The following is a 20,861-nucleotide window of genomic DNA, read 5'->3' as shown; positions in this document are numbered from 1 at the left end:
GATGGGATAAACAAACACCACGAAGGATTGCCAGATGTATATAAACTTGTTTACCGCAAACCAATAAATGTTTAATCGTGTTTATATTGTATCCCGCGGCTTTGCTCGCATTATGTTGTATATTTGCTAACCACATGGATTGTGGTAGAAATAGATTTGATACTATTTAAGTGTTACTTAGTGTGAATGTGTTTACAGATTACTTATATGTGTATAATATATTTATTTTAGATGTGTGAAAACTAATTGCTTGTCCCGGCTTCACCCGAGTTGAACCGGGATAAAATTTGTATTTAGCCTATGTTTTTCGGTCAAGCATGCTAACTAGGTAGGTAATAAAAGATGGTAAAAATCGCATTAGTTTTTTTATAAATCTTAATAAATAAACCTTTCATCATTACTACATAGTATAAAATAAAGTCGCTTTCATTGTCCCTATGTCCCTATGTATGCTTAAATGTTTAAAACTACGAAACGGATTTTGATGCGGTTTTTTTTAATAGATAGAGTGGTTCTCAGGGGAGGTTTTAGTATATAATTTATTATATTTTGGACAAAGCGGGCGAAGCCGCGGGCGGATAGCTAGTCTCTTATAAAATAAACAGGCCGTAATCACCAACTCATCAATATTAATAATATACATAGGTATATCAAATTATAGTTACTTAATATGTAATCTTTCCATGCTATGGGTAATGTATTTGAATAATATTGGTCACACTTGTATCAGCCATCTCTAATTAGTTGCATTCATGCAAATTAATATTATGATTTAGTTTGATTATCTGGTATAAATTATACTGTGTTAGGTTGACCTCAATATCTTTGAAATATTATACAATCATTGAGATATACATATGGAGACGACACCGCCTACATCACTTATGTTCCGCTCAACCTATGCCATATGGCGTAACTGCACGCTCATTTTTTATTTGTTGTGAAACGCATCAAATATGCCTTCGTGTGTTTACGATATTGCACAAATAATACGGAAAAGTGCAAATGACGGATAACTAGATAATAATTTTTAAAACTTAGTTAGAGCAAAAAAATGGCGCACAGATTTTGTTCGTGGTATTTCCTCCATACGTAGTAATATTATCTCAATGTATACAATACTTTTAATTTTTATCTGACTCTACTAGCTCTATACTGTATTTTAGTGCTTCAAAGCATTGTATTTGTTTTTATTTCAATTTTATATTTGTAACTAGTTTTATATTTGTAACTAGCGCTCGGTAAGTACACCTTTTTAGGAAAGGATTTCTGATAGTTATTAACTTATTCCAAGCGGAGAAAAATCCAATAGGTACACCAAAAATTATTAAAATCCGTTCTTTCGTTCTTGAGTGTTAAGTTGACACTACTTAGGGCCGATTTTTCAATGCTTGGATAAAACTTATCCGTCCAATAAAGTATTACACGATAATAATATTAAAATGTCACGTAAACTGTCAAATACGGGCAATTAGAATACGTTTTAAAAATGGTAGTTTTATACATTATTCGACGAAAAAGTTTTATCCAAGCATTGAAAAATCGGCCCTTAGGCACACGACACAGCTAATACGACTAATATATACGAATACATTTTATAGATAAGGTAAGTAAATAAAAAGAAAATGTGCTTTTTCATTTTGATTAGATATATATTAATTGGATACGATTCTGGGCCATTGACTAATATTTCCAAAAATTAAAAAAGACGGGTTGCACTCCGGGAGTGCCGGCAGAAGTGAAAACTTGATTATTAACGTTGAGCATGTTTGATATTTCGGAATGGTATCCGTCTTACGCTTTTTCGATCAGGTCACGTGTCCTGACGCGAGTTTAAGATTTTATACCCATTACAGAAAAAGTGCTCAACGCCGCTAAAGAAGTTTTCACTTCAAAATTTCCACTGTTTCACATTCATATTTTACAATCGAATGCCATGTACCGACTAACGTGTGCTAACGTGACATTACAAAAGCCACGAAACATGTCGTTTTGGCGGGTAATGTTTACGTGTGACGTCACCGCCAGACCATTCGACCGCAGCATACCGCGGTTGCCCGACCGGACATTGGCCAATCTATAGGTTGCTATAGCAACGGTAATGTGCGAAAAATGTATGTAAATATGGGTTATGAATGTATACTATGGATTGTAAGAGTTCTACCTCTATAATGATGTGTAATAGCACAGATAAAATAATACTACATCTACTAAAAATGTATTTTGAATGTTATAAACATTCAGAACCAAAAGTTTAAAATTACTGAAACGACTTCTAAAAATAAATGTTTTCACAAACAAGAAGCTGCATTATTCCTGACTTAAGCTATATTTAAATTTTTCCATTAGCATACATTTTATTCATTTTATACTTGTACCTCGGTAGAGCCGAGTCTACTAGTAATATTACAAACAGGAAAGATTGAATTAGGTACATATTTAATTACGAATATTCAAATAATCTCAACCAATTTGAAGATACTAATATATGATCTAGTACCATTAGAAAGATTCATTATTCCTGAGCAAGATATAAGTTTTAATAGAGCTATCAATAAAAAATATTCCTATAATAATAAATAACTTTTAATAGAACTCAAATATTTATTCATTCAACTAGACTTCTCTTTGAATCGTCCTATTTATATGACAATTAGGAATCACTGGTTCGGAAAATATTGAGAGGCGTAAAGAAACTCCTGTAGTTGCTTTCAAATGGGATTATCCGTACTTCAGACTTTATAGCAGGGCAGTGAGATAAAAACTCTGTATTATGTCCGTACTTATAATGTGAAAGTTTGTTTGTTTGTCATTCTTTCACGTCAGTACGGAGTGTTTTTATGTTATGTTTTTGTATCTGGATATAGAAAGTGATAAGGTTGGTATTAATTTACTTATGTAGGCGAAGCAACGGGCATATGCTAGTATACTACCTACCTATATAAAACTTTTATAATCTAAAATAATAACAAGCATTATTTTAACATCTAAAGAATTCTTACAACATTCGTTCGTAATCGAATATTCCACATTTTGCGTTGTTTTTTGTAACAGAACAGTAATTCGATCTCAATATTACGAGAACCGTCCATCATCTACGATTAGACGAAAATCTAGCCTTTATCCATAAATGCCAAACAAATTGACACTCCTATTAGGATAGTAGTGTACTAATGTTACATTTCAATTAGTATTATTTTACTATGTAGGTACGTAATTGTACCATACATGTACAAAAAATGAGTAACGTGTAATTATTTTACATCATCTATAAGTATATTATTAGATATCTATGTTAAGACACAGTGACGATATCGCATATGAATTTTGAAGTCTTTCATGAAAAGATTGTGACGATAGTAAACACATTATATTGTTTTGTGCTCCAAAGCAAACTAGTAATTTGTCTCATCACGATTCTTGCAGCAAAATGCAACTGAAAATTGTTAGAATGTATCCAATTTTGGGCGTACAATCCTAGAACGTATAAATAACGATTTTAATGTCAGTTATTTAGATTCACACAACTCGTGCTAATAGGAATACAAATACAAAACCAATAAATACCACAATATACCAGCACATCCGTTCCTTCCCAACTCAATGGAACGATTTTCCTCCGGATAGGAAGCCTGCCTGCGAATGCTTTAATAAGTTTAATGCATTTCTTTTCTCTTTAGACAGCTTTTTCTTATCGCTCTAAGAAGAAGGCTATTTGTTAAGTCGTTTCACATCTCTTGAAATATAAAAGGAATACAACGAATTAGATATGCATAGATGCGGCATTTTTATTTTTTGGATATGTTAATTTGATGAAAAATTTTCGTGAAGTTTTTTTACAAGAGGAAATTGCAGATTTCAGAAAGCTGATTTTAAGGAATTTGTCGCGTCAATATTGTAAGAATAAGAATGTACTTATGCCTTTTTTCACATAATTGACTATTTCAAATAAATACTACAATAATAATTGGTCGTTGATATTATATTGAAATTAATATTTCTAAGTTCAACAAAGCGAGGGATGTTTTAATATTGTAGAGTAAATTCTGCCTGTGAGAATGGTTCTGAAAGTTCTGTGGAAATAGTCAACTGATAAGGTGAGAATTCTTAATTTTGATTATATTTTTAGTTAGCCATAATATCCATAACTTTGTCTACTAAAGGTTTTTCAAATATTTAAATTTTTAATTTACTCGGTTTGTAGGATTGTAACGTATACTCTAAATAATTTGGAAAATCCAAAAGTGCACGCCTCATAATTTTTTTTTAATAATTATTTATTAATTATTATTTTTGTTTATTTAATAACAATTAAACCACATCGAATCAGACCCTGAAAAATGAAAGGGTTCTATTCCTGAGCATACTCAAGCGTAAGAGAAAAAAAAAGACTCGATTAGTAAAGTATTTCGGTCGCTATCGTGTTAACAAGAAAAAGGATCCGCACATACAGACACACGGACGTCCAAGACAGAACTTTTTTAAACTGTTTTTTAACTAGTTTAAATAACAAAAATGACATCAAAAATATCATGAACGTTAAAAATAGTGTTTTTTCTTAATATGTGTGTGTATGTATTATCTTACAAGTGCAATGTATGATACATAAAGACATTTTAAGTTTGAAAAATCAGATGTTTTGCGCGAAGTGACAGTAGTACCCACCTCAACGCTTCGCTTATGAGGCGTGCAATAGAGCCCAGAGGCTTCACTAAGTGATTGCAAACCATAAACTGATTGGTTCTTAGTTTATCTTACAGTCGGATAAACGAAGTTAGCACTTAGCTAGTAGATAAATAATAAAACTACCGGTATCCTACAATCCCATTAAAAATAGAATAATGTTTGCATTAACCATTTCGCTAAAATATGGGTTCGATTCCGGTGGCTGAAAATTATTCCATAATTACGAAATAATAATACGTGTATTTGTTATTTATCTGATACACTTATAAGGTAAGTAGGTACTAAAATTCTTTCATTATGCGTTATTATGCGTTATATTTACAAAATAATTTATGTGTTTTGTTATTTTTATTAAATGTGAGTACTAAATTTGTTACTTGAATGAATAATTTCTATACATAATGATGACAAATATTTCTATAGTAATATTAATCTCCACACTAGAGAAACATATTAAAACAATATCAAACGATACATTACTTAATTAACTGTTTAAAACAAAACTGGGCCACTCGCACAATAAAGGAGTAACGTGAAGACGTGCCAGGAGCCATAAAGTGCTGGCCATTTCCATTCGGTGCAGAGTTGGAGACTGGAGTGACAACGCTTTGGTGCGTGGTACAAGGCAAGGGTTGAATCTGATAATCTGTAGGCGGTTCAGTTTATGAATGAACGCCAATTGAATAGAAGTAATTGTTTTAGATTTAAGATCAAAAAAATGTTAGCCGTTACGCGCCTGGCAGATCTGAAACATCCATTTTTTTGAAGTGAAAACTTCTTTAGCGGCGTTGGGTATAAAATCTTAAACTCGCGTCAGGACACGTGGCCTGATCGAAAAAGCGTAAGACGGATTTTTTTTTAACCCTTATATTCCATGCGTAAGACGGATACCATTCCAAAATATCAAACATGCTGAACGTTAATAATCAAGTTTTCACTTCTGCCGGCACTCACGGAGTGCAAACCGTCTTTTTTTTATTTTTTTAACTAATATTATGCAGATATACCGTCATATTATAGCGTGGCGACGCATCATCACGGCATGAGCCGCCGCGCTAGAAATCAGTTTCATTTGCGCCTATACATGTTGTACAGTATTATCAAAATTGATTTAGGCGAACGTTCTTTCGTTCAGTATCTTAGAAATCAATGTTGAATTTTAGTTGGTGTTAGAGACAATTTTCGTATCATTAAAGATTTTAAATGTAAAATAACTCTAGTATTATTATTTAATAATTTATTATTAAATCCTGTAAAAAATCACTTTACAGTAGAAAAGTATCTTAACTCGTTTATTTATTACTAGCGGTCCACCCCGGCTTCGCCCGTGGTACATATTTCGCAATAAAAGGTAGCCTATGTTCTTTCTCAGGGTCTAAAGATTGACTGTGCCAAATTTCATCAAAATCGGTCCAGTAGTTTATGCGTGAAAACCATACATACATACATACATACATAATTACAAACCTTTCCTCTTTATAATATTAGTATAGATATTTAACAATATAACACGCTCCTATTTCAAAACTTAAACCTCTATTTTCATGCTAGAAAGAGACCATTGCCTCCGTTATGCTAAGGGCAAACAATAAAAGAACAGGCGTCTTTTGAAATACAGTTTATTGTGTTTTTTTCTTTTACGACAATTACCTAATGAAAAGAGTGTAAAGAAAATGAGTTAGCGTATTAGGGTCGGTGTCCGACTGAATTATATAGCTGGTCAAGTGTGTGTTTGCTTTAAATTTTATTTTTTATTTTATGTGAACTGTGCTGTGGTTTAAATATTTTTGTTTTGTGAGTGCTGGTAAAGTTGGATAAGCATCACTGTTAAGTACTTAATATCCTTTTTTACGTTAATAAGATCAAGTTTCTTAAGATTTTACTACATCGCACATAAATAAAGAACCATACAATTATTGTAATTAAATTAAATAAATATCTGATTATTTTCACCATAGATATTAATTTACTTATGGTAATGTAGGTATACGCACATAGCAGTATGGCCAACAATAGTTTTTAAGACTTTAAAATATTGATGTATGTTGTTTGAAGGAATCACTACTATATAGAAAATTTCTGTATTTCATAAGTATGGCGCCTAAAAACATACAATTATAATTATCAATAATATAGATGTGAGGAAATCTCAATTTCCTTTATTTCACAATCCAGAAGAAGATGACCGAGTTAATACGAATATATCTTACTTTCTTTAAAATTCAATATTATAGCGTAACCTAGATATATCCACTATTCTGAAATTTCAATGGGCCATACAATTTCGTTGCTTTTAAGATATTTTAATATATTTTAAATGCGCCATTGGCGAGAGTCATTATCAACGTGATAGATTTAAATTAAATTTAACACTTTTTTATTATTTAAGTGTCGATTTTAAAAATGTAGAGCCGCAAAATTATTCAAAATTTTACACGTTATAAAATTGTGATAGATTTTTATACGTATTTTGTTAACATTAAATAATGCGTATTTTAAAGATTTAATTTTGTTTTCGCAGTAATCATGGTTTAACTCAAAAACTCAAATAAATAAATTTTGAAAATTAATACCTACAGAGTATTGTAGAGACTCAATCTGGATGAAGTCAGGGTGAACAGTTTATATTATAATATAAGCATATAGATAGCTGTACCTAATATTATGTTTTACCTAATATTATGAAAGCACAAAACGTACCTAAATTAAAAAAAACATGATTTTATAAAGTTTTCTTGAGAGGCAAGGATAAAATCCAATTAAAATTGTTGATAAAAACAGGAGAGTTCGCACTTATTAGTTTTTAAAACACTCAAGGTATTGATTGCTCAGCTGTTTTGTCAAGGAATCTATAGACTGAAGTTTTATAAGAATAAGGGCCGATTTTTCAATGCTTGGTTAAAACTTATCCGTCCAATAAAGTACCTATTGGCTATTACACGATAATATTAAGATGTCACGTTAACTGTCAAATACGGGCAATTAGAATACGTTTTTAAAATGGTAGTTTTATACATTATTCGACGAATAAGTTTTAACCAAGGATAGAAAAATCGGCCCTTATAAGAATAAATGTGAATTTTATAAGAATGATTTTTCAATTCATCACCTGCAACTGATATGAAATATAGGATAATTTATTCAAGAGATTTAAATTTCTGTAGATATGTTGAATAATGGCATTCAGGTGTTACTTTCTATGATGCATGAAATGCACTTATAGTCATAGTAAGACCTTTTGTACGTGGAAACCTTTGGAAACTACTTCATCTAACGTGTGATTATTCAATATCATATGTTTTTGAAGGGTAATTTTCAGAGAATTTTGATGATCGGATCAGTACTACTAACATAAAGCACTATTCAAGAAATACAAATGTTAACTACTCATAATGGCACCAGGAAAAGCCAAAGACGAAGACACAATTACCATCATTCACTAATAAAGCTTCAAATCATCTTAGAACATTCTAATTATAAAACTTACTAAAACACAGACACAGTGTCCAAACATGAAGCAATCAAAACTCCCGATAAACAAAGGGAACAAAGAAATTATAGTAAACTAGCTGTTGCCCGCGACTTCGTCCACGATTAGGTCGTTTTTCGTCATTCGTCGTTTAAAAAAAATACGTGACACTTTATTTTTGAATGTTCTTAATTATTGTCTCTTATAAAATTTAACTACTTACATTAAAATTGAACACTCTGATAAGAAAATCTTAAAATCTGAAGAAAACATGAATGAATGTGATTTAAATTCTACATTACTTAGTATCAAAATATAATAATCTAAATTAAATGTAGATTAACAGTTTGAGCACACCATTATAGAATATTATGTACTTAAGTATTAAATTACGTTAGTTAACATAGTAACTTTACTAAAAACACGATGACTTTCTTTCGCGCTCGGTACCACAAACTAAGCATGTTTGTGGTAAGTGGCCCGCGTGACGCGTCCCTTGACCCCCCGCGAGTTCCCCTCCGTTGCTATGCGAAAATACATTCGTTGCTCTATTTTAAGAAAAATTTGTAATACTGTGGCCTGGGCGTTATAACACGTCCAGGGAGTTCCTGAGTGCCGATATCACCATCTTGAGGAAAAGCTTCTAATGTCGATTTAAAACTGCATACATACGAATTAACCTGTTCTAAAATTGTGAAATGAGTTCAGTTTTAAATTTGAGAAATATTGATTTCTTGTATTCCACTATTCGTTGTAGTCGAATACAAAATATAGGTATTTAAACAAACTTAGGTTGGCCTACAGGCAAAAGGGATCCTATCAAATGGTAAACTTGACCTTGTATCTTAAAAGTAAGCATGAACGGACCTTCTGATAATTATTGAGCACCAAAGGATCATTTGAAACGCGCTACTATAAGAGCGAATATTGTCTAATAACAGTTTACATTGCACAGTATGTTCCTCTAAAAGTAGTGATTTCAAAGGTTCCGGTGTATCTTCAAATGAAAGCCGACTCCTTACTACACTATAAAGCATTACAAAAAGAACATACTACGCCTTTACAGAAGATGATCTGTAATCAATTGTGAGGTTATAAGCAAACCCACTTTTATATTTGTCAGACCACACCACCGAATTCGTAGATTGTTTACCTCAAGTCATTAAGACTATGACGAAATCTGTCTGCAGTAAGACGGCCCTCTCGCTATTCGTCCGTTTCCAGAGACCGAATAGTTTCAATTCTTAATCTTTCATTAAACAAACTTATTAATCGTTCTTGTCTCATATAATTGTAATATTCGCGTCCCTACTCTAGTCATTGCTTATACTCATGTTCATCTTCAAGAGATCGAATAATATTATGATGCACCCTATCATTTGTCAAACGGTCTTCATATTGAGTAAAGTTTCAGATTCTCGAGATAAAATATGACTGTCGTGATCAGTAGTGAGACGTAATTCCCTCTCAGTGAGGGTTTCGGTCTCACGGGATAGTACAATATGCCGTTTGCGATCAGCTGTGAGACGTCATACCCTCTCAGTGAAGGTTTCGGTCTCACGGGATAGTAGGGGAGACCGGGTTTGGTTGTCTCACGGGTTGGTTGTCACAGCGGTCTTAACACAAAACTGAACTATCGAATAAGTCTGGTGAACAGCGTGGCAAGAGCGATACAGTGACAACGCTGTCCCCACTTCGCGTCAGACTGCCCCGATCTGCCGTGAGGGCCTCACACGTGTTTATTGTTTTCGCACAGATTTTTTATGATAATATGAGGACCGAATATGCTCCTCATAACATCTCTTTTTGTGAACGAAACGACAGCGCGGTTTAATTTAATGCCAACACCATTAGAAAAAAGGATTATTATTAATTGTGAAAAAATATCATGATTTACACTATTAACACTCTTTTAACATAAAATATAAGTCTGTGAGTGTGTAAAAATAAATCCAGCTAATTACACATCAAACTTATGTTTATAATTAGGTATACGACATGAAAACATATTAAGAAAAAAGGATTATTATTAATTGTGAAAAAATATCATGATTTACACTATTAACACTCTTTTAACATAAAATATAAGTCTGTGAGTGTGTAAAAATAAATCCAGCTAATTACACATCAAACTTATGTTTATAATTAGGTATACGACATGAAAACATATTAATTACCAAGCAATAATAATACAGATAAGCAGTGGTGGCTCAGTGGTGAGACCTCGGACTTCGAATCGATAAGTCCGTGGTTCGAGACCAGGCGAGCGCGCAGGAAATAAATTGATTTTTCAATTTATCTGCGCATGTTGTAACATCACCACTGCTCGAACGGTGAAGGAAAACATCGTGAGGAAACCGACATGTCGAAGAATTAAAAAGTTCGATGACATGTGTCATCCGCCAACACGCACTTGGCCAGCGTGGTGGATTATGGCCTGTACCCTCATAGGAGGCCCGTGTCCCAGCAGTGGGAACGTATATGGGCTGATGATGATGAATAATACAGATAAATACTGAACATAAGTAGGTATAATAGATATTAAGTAGTATTAGTTAAAATATACTTTGACTGTTAGTCAAAGTTTATTTTTACTAACAACATGTAAATGAAGAAGAAATAATAATTACCAACAAACTAAACTTTTCTATGATACTTAACACGGCACATTTTTCAAATTATCTTGCTCAACCCTGCTCAAAAATTTGAGGGTTTTGTTGGAACTTTAATATGTCAAAACTATGATATATCTAAACTACGATACAACTTGCTTGCGGAAATGCTCATTACAATTGTGAATCTAAAGAATAACTAACAACATACTATTCAATTTTATTGAGCTGATGAATATCTTTTGCTTGGAAGAAATCACCGTCGCCTAATAAATATACTGTGTTTTCTTATAAAACCGTTACATAATTTATTTTATCTACTTAAATAATGAAAATGATATTATATTTATAAAATATAAAACATATTATTTAAAATGATTAAAAATAAATAAATGAAGCAACTACGATTCAAAGAAAACATCTTTTTCAGTGTTAAAATGCTCTTAGCAATCCTGGATGATGAACTGTATCATGTACTCTGATCCCAGTACGGTCGGTACCTCGATAGCCATAACGATAAATATTATAATCAGATAACCGCAAAGTCAAAATAAAAACATTACTTGTACAGTTATGAGTGCAAAATAAACGTTTCATTTGGAATAACATTTTTTTCGGTACTAAAACGTAGTCGTTTGATATATGATTGGCTGCCCCTCCTCTCCTTCCTGAAAAATATCCTCCAAAATTTCCCGAGATACTTCCAATGATTGAACCATTGGACGTTGGACATTAACTTCAGTCAAAAATTGACGAAGCGGATGATTACTAATTTCCACTTAATCCTCGCTGCTACTATCTTTACCATCAAATCATCAATTTTCAAGTGGTGTTGTAAAAATATCAGCAGAAATCGTCTTCCAAAGGCGATATAATTTTATGAGCATTGAATCTGTAAATAACAAAATCTAAAGTTAACTGTAAATCTATAAAAAAAGCTACTTACAAATAAAATTTTATCAAAAACTACTGTTCCCAATGCACCTCAAAATAATAAAAGAATTCATCATTTTATTATTTCATTCTAAAAGTGTAATATAATACCTACCAACAAAAAACATGAATTGCTATCATTATAAAAAATAAATACCTATAAGATAAGTAACAACTTACTTTTTGTGGGAACGCATGATGGTGAAATTTCACAAAACACGAAGATTGCATTTGATATTTTTGGTTTTATGGCATTCAATTGCTTTATAAATATCACTACATAGTATAAAAAAAGTCGCTTTCTCTGTCCCTATGTCCCTTTGTATGCTTAAATCTTTAAAACTTCGCAACGGATTTTGATGCGGTTTTTTTAATAGATAGCCTGATTCAAGAGGAAGGTTTTAGTATATAATTTATTAGGTTTTAAACAAAGGGGACGAACCCGCGGGCGGTAAGCTAGTAAATTTATAAAATACGAAGATTTCTAAAATTGTAACTAATGAACGCAATCAATATTAGATTAACTGTAGATAATGGTGTCTAGTTTTACTTAAAATAATAAACATCTACCCTCACTTTAAAAAAATGTAGTATATTTATTATTTACACGAAATATACCTTATAGGGAAGGGAAGATATGGGCTAAAGAGTTAAATAAATAACATAATTATATTTAAATTACATATTAATTTCCAATTGTGTATTCAGTAGTGTTAACATCTAAATTGATTTGATTTTTACGAAATCTCATAGATGGCGCTGTTACAAAATTAACATTATACAACTTACATTCTTTAAACTATGTTTCTCTTCCCAAGTTACTTAAATGGCAATTGGCATAATTTTTATAGTGTCAATCTAGATATTGTCAAACAACATTTATATATGCGTCATATGATTATTAATTTCCAATAGTTAACGTGTGTTTGATTTTTCTAACACTTCATAGATGGCGCTGTTTCAAATTTGTCTTTATACTGCTAAGATTCATTTAACTGTTTCTCTGCCCAAATTACGTAAATGACATAGTTTTTATTTTGTAAAGCTAGATAATAGCATGGCTTACTCGAAACCAACATTTAAACATGAGTCTTTAGATTGTACGCTATCGTAGTACACGGAATATGTAAGAAAAATAAAGGCTCACAGCTCCTCCCCCGAAGGTGATATCATGATAATATGTTTAAACTATCCTCACCCGACCTCTTAGGAATATTCATGCAAAATTTGAAGTAAATCTATGCAGTACTTTTCGAGATTAGCTCGGTCAAACATACAGACAAACAGACAAACAGACAAACAGACAAACAGACAAAAATTCTAAAAACTATATTTTTGGCTTCTATATCGATTATAGATCATGGATTATGTATTCTTTTAAAAAAATATTCAATGTACAGTTTTGACTTTCCTACGATTTTATTATATGTATAGATTCAGTCCCGACCCTAGCATGTGGTTTAAAATAACGTCGATTAAACAAACCACTGGAAGCCATATTTTAGACCGAGGTTCGACCCCAATAAATTAATATTCCCAAACAGCTGGCAAAATATGCCCATTAACTCGAATCGCGTATAAAATTTTTGCAATTCAAAATAACATGCGTGCTATTTGTATGGATTATTTTAATTTTGTATGAAGGCTGAAAATTGTGTGGTGTTCGCATGTTTAGATTGTTTGCTTGTACGTGGTTATACGTGTACGTGTATAAGTTATATAATACTAGCTTTCCGCCCGCGACTTCGCCCGCTTTGTCTAAAACAAAATAAATTATATACTAAAACCTTCCTCTTGAATCACTCTATCTATTAAAAAACCCGCATCAAAATCCGTTGCGTAGTTTTAAAGATTTAAGCATATATAAGGACATAGAGACAGAGAAAGCGACTTTGTTTTATACTATGTAGTGAAATAGAAAACCGATCTTAAAATATTGTTTGTATGTGTATACTTCTACTAATTTAATAATGCTGAAGGGTAATTTGTAAGTTTAAATGTGTTGATCACGTAAATTCAACTAATTTTTCATAAAAAATTCTAGTCAAATAAAAATAAGTCGACACTGATTTTGTGTAAAACTTCTGATCAATTAAAAAACTTGAGCATTGAGGAAGGTTATATTATAACGTCTTGTTACTCTCAGAAATAATAAAAAGAAAAATACGCAAATACAAGGAATAGGTAAACCGCTCGACAGGCGTATGTAAATGTTGAACATAAACATTTTCATTTTTCAATGTGCAAACCGCGCGAAAAAACTTCAAAGGCTCGAGGATTCGACAAATATATTTTTATTAGAAATATTTTATGGTGTCTGGAAATTGATGTGTCTATTAAAAGTTTATGATTCTTCCTTGCCTTTGGTTGTAAAACCCTCCACGCGTGGAAGTCAATACAAAAATTGTATACAGCCAACAATTTTATTGCTAATGTCTTATTTTCGCAGTGGAGCGGATTTTTATGGGTAATTTTGCCAATTTTTTGGTGGGCGATTTTTTTGAATCAATCGATGTTTGTTAGAAATAATGCTGAGTGTTCAAAGTTATTCGATTTGGTTTATACAGCATGTTCTCTGTTATATTTATACAGTCTGTTTTTTTCATACCAGAGTTTAGGCTAGGTTAGTTATAAGTACATATTATATTGACTTATTTTATTACTTCTGCCACATTTGGTCGACCGAGTCTTGGTTTATTTTTATTATACTATTATTTTTAGTTATTACATATTTAGTGATTTCAATATGTAGTGTACATCAAGACCAGAAGGGAGAATGTTACATAAGACTTTGAAAATATGATCTTATATATAAAAATGAATCGCAAAATGTGTTGGTAAGCGCATAACTCGAGAACGGCTGAACCGATTTCGATAATTCTTTTTTTATTATATTCCTTGAAGTACGAGGATGGTTCTTATGTAGAGAAAACGTAAATATTATGTACCACGGGCGAAGCCGGGGCGGACCGCTAGTACTATAATAAAAACATCATAAATAAAGGATCTTTAATTGATAGGTATATGTGGAATATGTATCTACGTATGAAATTGCAGAATATTCCATTTCAATGAATAATGAAAAATCACCTTACTTTGATTTTAATTTGACTTTCTTGTACGCAAAGCACATCACCATCCATCAAAATTACAACGGCCTTCGTCAAATTGTGTAATGATACGCGAGTCATGATAGTAATATCAAAAGAATATTTAAAGAAAATAATATTATTCATGAACATTTATAATACATATTATATGAAAAATTCAAATTATTTCATAAACTACTTTATGTGTGTAGAAGTCAAATATTTTTTATATATAAAATTCTCGTGTCACAATGTTAGTCTGCATACTCCTCCGAAACGGGTGGACCGATTCTCATGAAATTTTCTGTGCATATCGGGTAAGTCTGAGAATCGGCCAACATCTATTTTTCATATGTACCACGGGCGAAGCCAGGGCGGACCGCTAGTATTTTTATATTATATCGTGTTAATCAGTGAGCACAAAGAGGAACATATTTTATATCGATATACAAATAGTCCTGTTTAATTTCCTAAATTGGAAACACAAATAATCAAACGATAGCGTTAAAAAAGATACAAATATTCCCTAAAAGAAACAGACATGAATAAACAACCAAAACGGAATACCATAGAAATCTACATTAAACAGATACCTAAAAGACAATGACAAGCACGTAAAAATCAAAACCAATTTCTAGGGCCATTGATCTCTCAAATGATCCCAGAAAGGGTCTACCTGGTGAGCATCTGCCAAAAGAAATCGGAAAGTTGGCCGCGCGCCAAAATATAGGAGATCTCTTGAGAATAAACATCTTCTAGCGTCGTAAAATTCAAACTTAATATATCCTTGTGTTTAAGGCATGGATCGGTCATTTATAAGTGGTACCTAGATGGTTGATTAGGTGATTTTGGTTTCAAAGATCATAAAACATAAAAAGAGCGTGTGTGCCGAGCACATGTGTCAGAAGTGAAACTTCTTTGGCAAGATTCAAAGATACCAAAATGGTCGCCTTACTCGGAGACGGTATTGCCATGGCGCAACCTTGAAATTTTACTCTAACGCGCCTACCGAAGTTTCACTTGAAATGTACGTAGGAAATTCAATTTTAAACGAATTTACGATGTGCAGAAATTAAATCTAGGACAATTGTGTTGGAAACTACATAATATTATCTGCCCACTTCGCTCGCTTTCGCTATCGTATATATCAGCCGCAAATTGAAGGAATACCTAAGAATAGGTGTTATTTCACTATAATTATACTGTATTTCAACCCTTTTAGGTATTTCCGTTTCAGAGAATAGTTTATGTCCAGCCCCACCCACTTGCACGAGACCTTCATGCTGAAATTCATTAGGAATTCTTTAAAAAAAACTGAAAGAGTAGAAGAAATTCGATTGCTTAGATGAGATCGCCCCGGCAAAGCGAATGACGCGGGTTCGAATCCCGCCTGATGATCGTTAATTTCTATTCTTTAAAAATTATCAATTCTTAAATCACCTAAAAAAATACATCTATAGCATAGTGTTTATAATATTAATAGAGATAAGTCCCATAAATTCATGATTGAAACGTAATATAACTCTTAAACTACCATATCCTGTCAAAAACAATATCGTAGAGTACACGTGTCATGCATGATATAAAAATAACCAGTATTAATGGTTGACCTTTACCGATTATTTTTTCATCATCTTTATGGATTCCTATTTATAGTACAGTAGAAATAATATCCATCTAACAAATGTGTGGTTAATGCTTTCTTTAACATAAGTAATTAATTATATAGAGGAACAAGGAGCTTTATTACAGTTTCAAGGAGAAAGTTATATTTCATAGTAATCATATTTCGATGCGTTCTATTTATATTGGAAGTTATAAAACGTCCTTAAGTTGTTGGTCACTTTAAGTCATTTGAAAATAGCACTTATTTAGACATGACTTGTTCTTCTAACAAGCCGAACTGAATCAGCCTGAAAGCGTACAAAGATGTTATTCATACATTAACTGTCTATATTTTCATATAAATGAAAATGAAAACTTAAAATAAAACACAAGGAGCAGACACTCCAACCTTATTTACAAAGATAATCCAACTAAATGTCCTTTAGAAAGCCATACATTTCTGAACGCTTTTAAATCGTGAATGATAGTGATGAAGTAAATTATAGCGTGTCACGTTCCCACTATATTTCATATTTCAAAGTGCTCTGTGAATTCTTTATAGCTTTAATATTCTGAGCGATTTGAACACATTTACATTGCAAAGTTACTTTTAGTATTCTTGTGTTGGTATTACATGACGAAACATTTGTTCGATACTTTCGATATTATACTTACTATACTTACGATTTCGTTAGGAAGAGTAAAGTTTGCTTATTAAGGGGGGAAATTATTATTTTCTGTAATGGTTAAAAAGTTTTCTAAATTAGCATCTTTATTTTATTCAAATTTATTACGACGAAATCCAAAATAGCTAGCCAATAAATTGGATACTCATTAATAATGCACATCATAATATTATAGGTAACATTTATTCAATTCTCATAAAAAATAATAAACTTGTTTATTAATCATTTTATCAAGATGAACTATGTCTTAACACTAAGTAATTTGGACGGACAGTTTAAAAGATATTACGATAAGATTGTCCTGAATGCAACGCCATTAAGCGCTTACAGTGAGACAGCGCGGCGCGTGAAGCAAATGTAGCGTTTTTCCAAGCAAAAGGGCTAGTTTTATTGTAAGCTAGCTTTCCGCACGCAGCTTCGCCCGCTTTATCTATAACTGTCTAAAACCTAATACATTATTTACTATAAGTTTTCCCTTGAATCACAGAAAAACCGCATCAAAATCCGTTGCGTAGTTTTATAGATATAAGCATACACATTCGCGGTGACCTAATATAGATGTAAAACAACATCGCGAATGCTTATGGACGGCGGGCATCACTTTCCATCAGGTGACCCGCCTGCTCGTTTGCCCGCTTTAACGATAAAAAAAACATAGGGACTTATAAAGTGAGTTTGTTTTATACTATGTAGTAATATGGAAGCGCTTCACCACAATCTGCCCAGATGGTATGATGGTTAGCTAAGATACAGCCAAAGATTGAACGCTTCTTTAGGCGCGGGTCAAACACAAGCGGCGCGGGCGCGGGCGTGCCATAAGCGCACCTCTTGAATCTGTTTTGCACCACGTCCTTCTTATACATTTTGTATGAAAGAATTTTGGAAAGGCGACGAGGCGGCACGCCACGGTTGCGCCGCGGGCGTACCGCAGGCGCGCTTCCCCCATCGCATCCAAATAGAGGTCAATTCACGGTCATACACAATCAAAAACAAATCGGGTGGTAGGAGACGGTAGTCTGTCAGTCAAAAATGTGTTCTCTCTGTGTGGAATTATATAGAGCTGCTATTACATACCCTTCTTCGTTTTGTTTTTAAAGGTGAATTGAATTAATCGATGAAATGATTTACACAGGTGATGGCAGTAGGGAAAGTGAAAATGAAGAAGAGCATAATGAAAGTTCCCATGTATTTACAATGTCAGAAATAAAGACAATCCTGATTTTGATTGTGTTTTTTATTTATTTGTAATTGTAATAATATAGTGGAATGATCAGTACTGTAAATACTTTTGAACTGAGATTTTAATGATAAGATTTATATGGTTTAAATGTAAACCTGTGTTTGAAAACCATATTTTATCTATACTAATATTATAAAGAGGAAAGGTTTGTATGTATGTATGTATGTATGTATGTATGTATGTATGTATGTATGTATGTATGTATGTATGTATGTATGTATGTATGTATGTATGTATGTATGTATGTATGTATGTATGTATGTATGGTTTTCACGCATAAACTAGGTACTGGAAATTTGGCACAGATAATCTTTAGACCCTGAGAAAGAACATAGGCTACCTTTTATTGCGAAATATGTACCACGGGCGAAGCCGGGGCGGACCGCTAGTACAATATAAATTTTGTGTTATTTTAACCTTCTTTTCTTCCATCATTACACCAGTACTACTTTAAAATTACTTTAAAAGTACTATAAAATTTTCCAAGTAAATTCCAACATTTCCAACAAAGATATATTTGCAATCGTGGGGTTATCCTCGCTATTTACTTACAAGGAATTATCAAAACAAAATCGTTACTTTCAAATTAATGTTAATCTCTTTTAGCACAAAAAACATAATTTTACTAAATTATGCATGAAGAAAATGCATTTAACCACTCTATATAAATATCATTTTCGGACGCCAACAGCGCGCCGGCAGTGCGCCCGCGGTGCGCCCGATGCGCGCCGCGCCGCTTGTATATGTCCCGCGCCTTAGAGGGTGCTCTACGCTTGAAAACCCACACATTGACACTCGTCTGGTAACGTATAACTACAGATAATATAATTCTATTATGTAGTTTTTATTTTGACACCACGCAGGAGAAGTCACGTGTGGAGCGAGTGCTGTAATAAAATTTATAATAAAAAAAATGATTAAATACAGTGTATTTTTTGTTTCAATTTAGCTTAAAAGTATTTCTGATCAAAGAATCTTCCTTGAAAAAAGACTTGACCGTTTAAACAGGTAATTACCCATTTAAATGGCTAATAAATCAATCTTTAGCGGTAATACTAAAGAGTTAAGAGCAAAAGTTGGGCTTCGAGAGCCCTTCACGATAAACTCTCGAACCTTTGAGTTCGTATGGACAAAAGGAAAGACCCTTAGATCTAATTTCGCCTTCGAAGGGATGTAATGAAACGAAACACGGCTTGTTTGTTCTGGGAAAGTGTATTTTTATCTGTGGTAAAGGTAGCTTTTGAGGTATTTTAAAAGCAATCTTCAAAAAACATTGACCTCTTGAACAAATAAATGTTTTTAGTTGTATACCTGTAATCCTTAGTGACTGCAAGTAACCATAGCATTAACAGTGTTGGCAAGTGTTAAGTCGCTAACGATCAATGTATGTAGTTCACGACTTATATTTTTTTTTATCTATCCTAATTTTTCTGTAACACTTCATTATTCATATATATTAACGAAATAGTTAACAGCTACTCTCGCCCTTACTGCAGTCCTGCATACATAAAATCCTGAATCTAAATCTTACGCATAACTTACCAAATAATAAACTCCAAACGGCATCACCACGACCGCCACTAACAGGTCAGCTACCGCCAGACTCACTATAAAATAATTGGTCACAGTTTGTAGTGTTCGTTCGCGCACCACACTCATTATCACTAGCACATTACCGAACAGTGTAAAAAACGGAAAAATCAATAGCAACAACGCCCACAGATTGTACTGCGGGACCACATCCACCTTCCCGAAACACGAGATATTAAATGTCCCATTGAAAGTGCAGTTCGAATACACATCGTTCAGGACTTCTAGAGTTTCATTGTGCCCGCTGAATTCGTGACTCGTATTGCCATAGAAATAGTCGCTAAAATCGTCTACCAGCATCATAAGCTCGCTGGGATCTTTCGTCTTGTTGGCATGGTTGGGTATTTTTCCGGTGTCAGGCGGTCGCTTAGACGGGTATAGGTGCGGGCTCGTCGAGTGAGGAGTGGTCATCTCTTCACATTATGTTATGTTTGCTTTGTAATTGTATCGTCGTGTGTCCATAACTCTTATTGCTTTTCAGTCTTTTGGTGAGCCTGTAACAAAAAAGAAACCGTGAGCTCGAACTAGATTTGGTAATAATTCAATTTTTGTGTTCTGTTAGATGAGGGTCAATGTTTATTAATCGTAACTTACACAGTAACTATGGATATTTTCTTTTTATTAAAATTATTCGAATACAGATGAGCGGATATTGAAGAGCCTTCATAGAATTCGTCATATAAACTTTCATAGAAGTAATGTTACAATTAGTATTATAACATGTGAAATTGGCTACAGAGATTGTGCTCTTTTTATAAAAATTAGTGGTAGAGTCGATACAAAATCATCTAAGTGTGAGGCGCTCTTTTCGATCTACTTCTACAAAAAAATAGTCAAGCAAGTTTATATTCAATTATTATTTATCATAATATAATTAACAGCTAACTGCATTTGCTCTTATTATTTTTCACTATTCTCCTATCTTCAATAATATATCTTAATTACAAAAAT

General features: G+C 32.8%; 1 protein-coding gene across 1 annotated transcript in view; it reads right to left on the bottom strand.

Moving 5' to 3' along the window:
* The window catches only part of LOC149487337 (dopamine D2-like receptor), a 114,366-nt gene extending 93,958 nt beyond the window's left edge, over positions 1-20,408 (bottom strand). The window contains exon 1 of the mRNA XM_089697653.1: positions 19,863-20,408. Coding sequence (XP_089553779.1) covers positions 19,863-20,321 — 459 coding nt within the window. The 5' untranslated portion in view covers positions 20,322-20,408. The remainder of the gene's footprint in view (positions 1-19,862) is intronic.
* Positions 20,409-20,861: the final 453 nt, after the last annotated feature.

The sequence above is a fragment of the Colias philodice genome, chromosome 7 (genome assembly GCF_061535455.1).
Source record: "Colias philodice isolate Cphi_HAF_F1 chromosome 7, ilColPhil1 Martin Lab GWU primary, whole genome shotgun sequence".
NCBI lineage: Eukaryota > Metazoa > Arthropoda > Insecta > Lepidoptera > Pieridae > Colias > Colias philodice.
The sequence above is the reverse complement of the archived record's forward strand: the minus strand, read 5'-3'. Positions and strand labels throughout refer to the sequence as shown.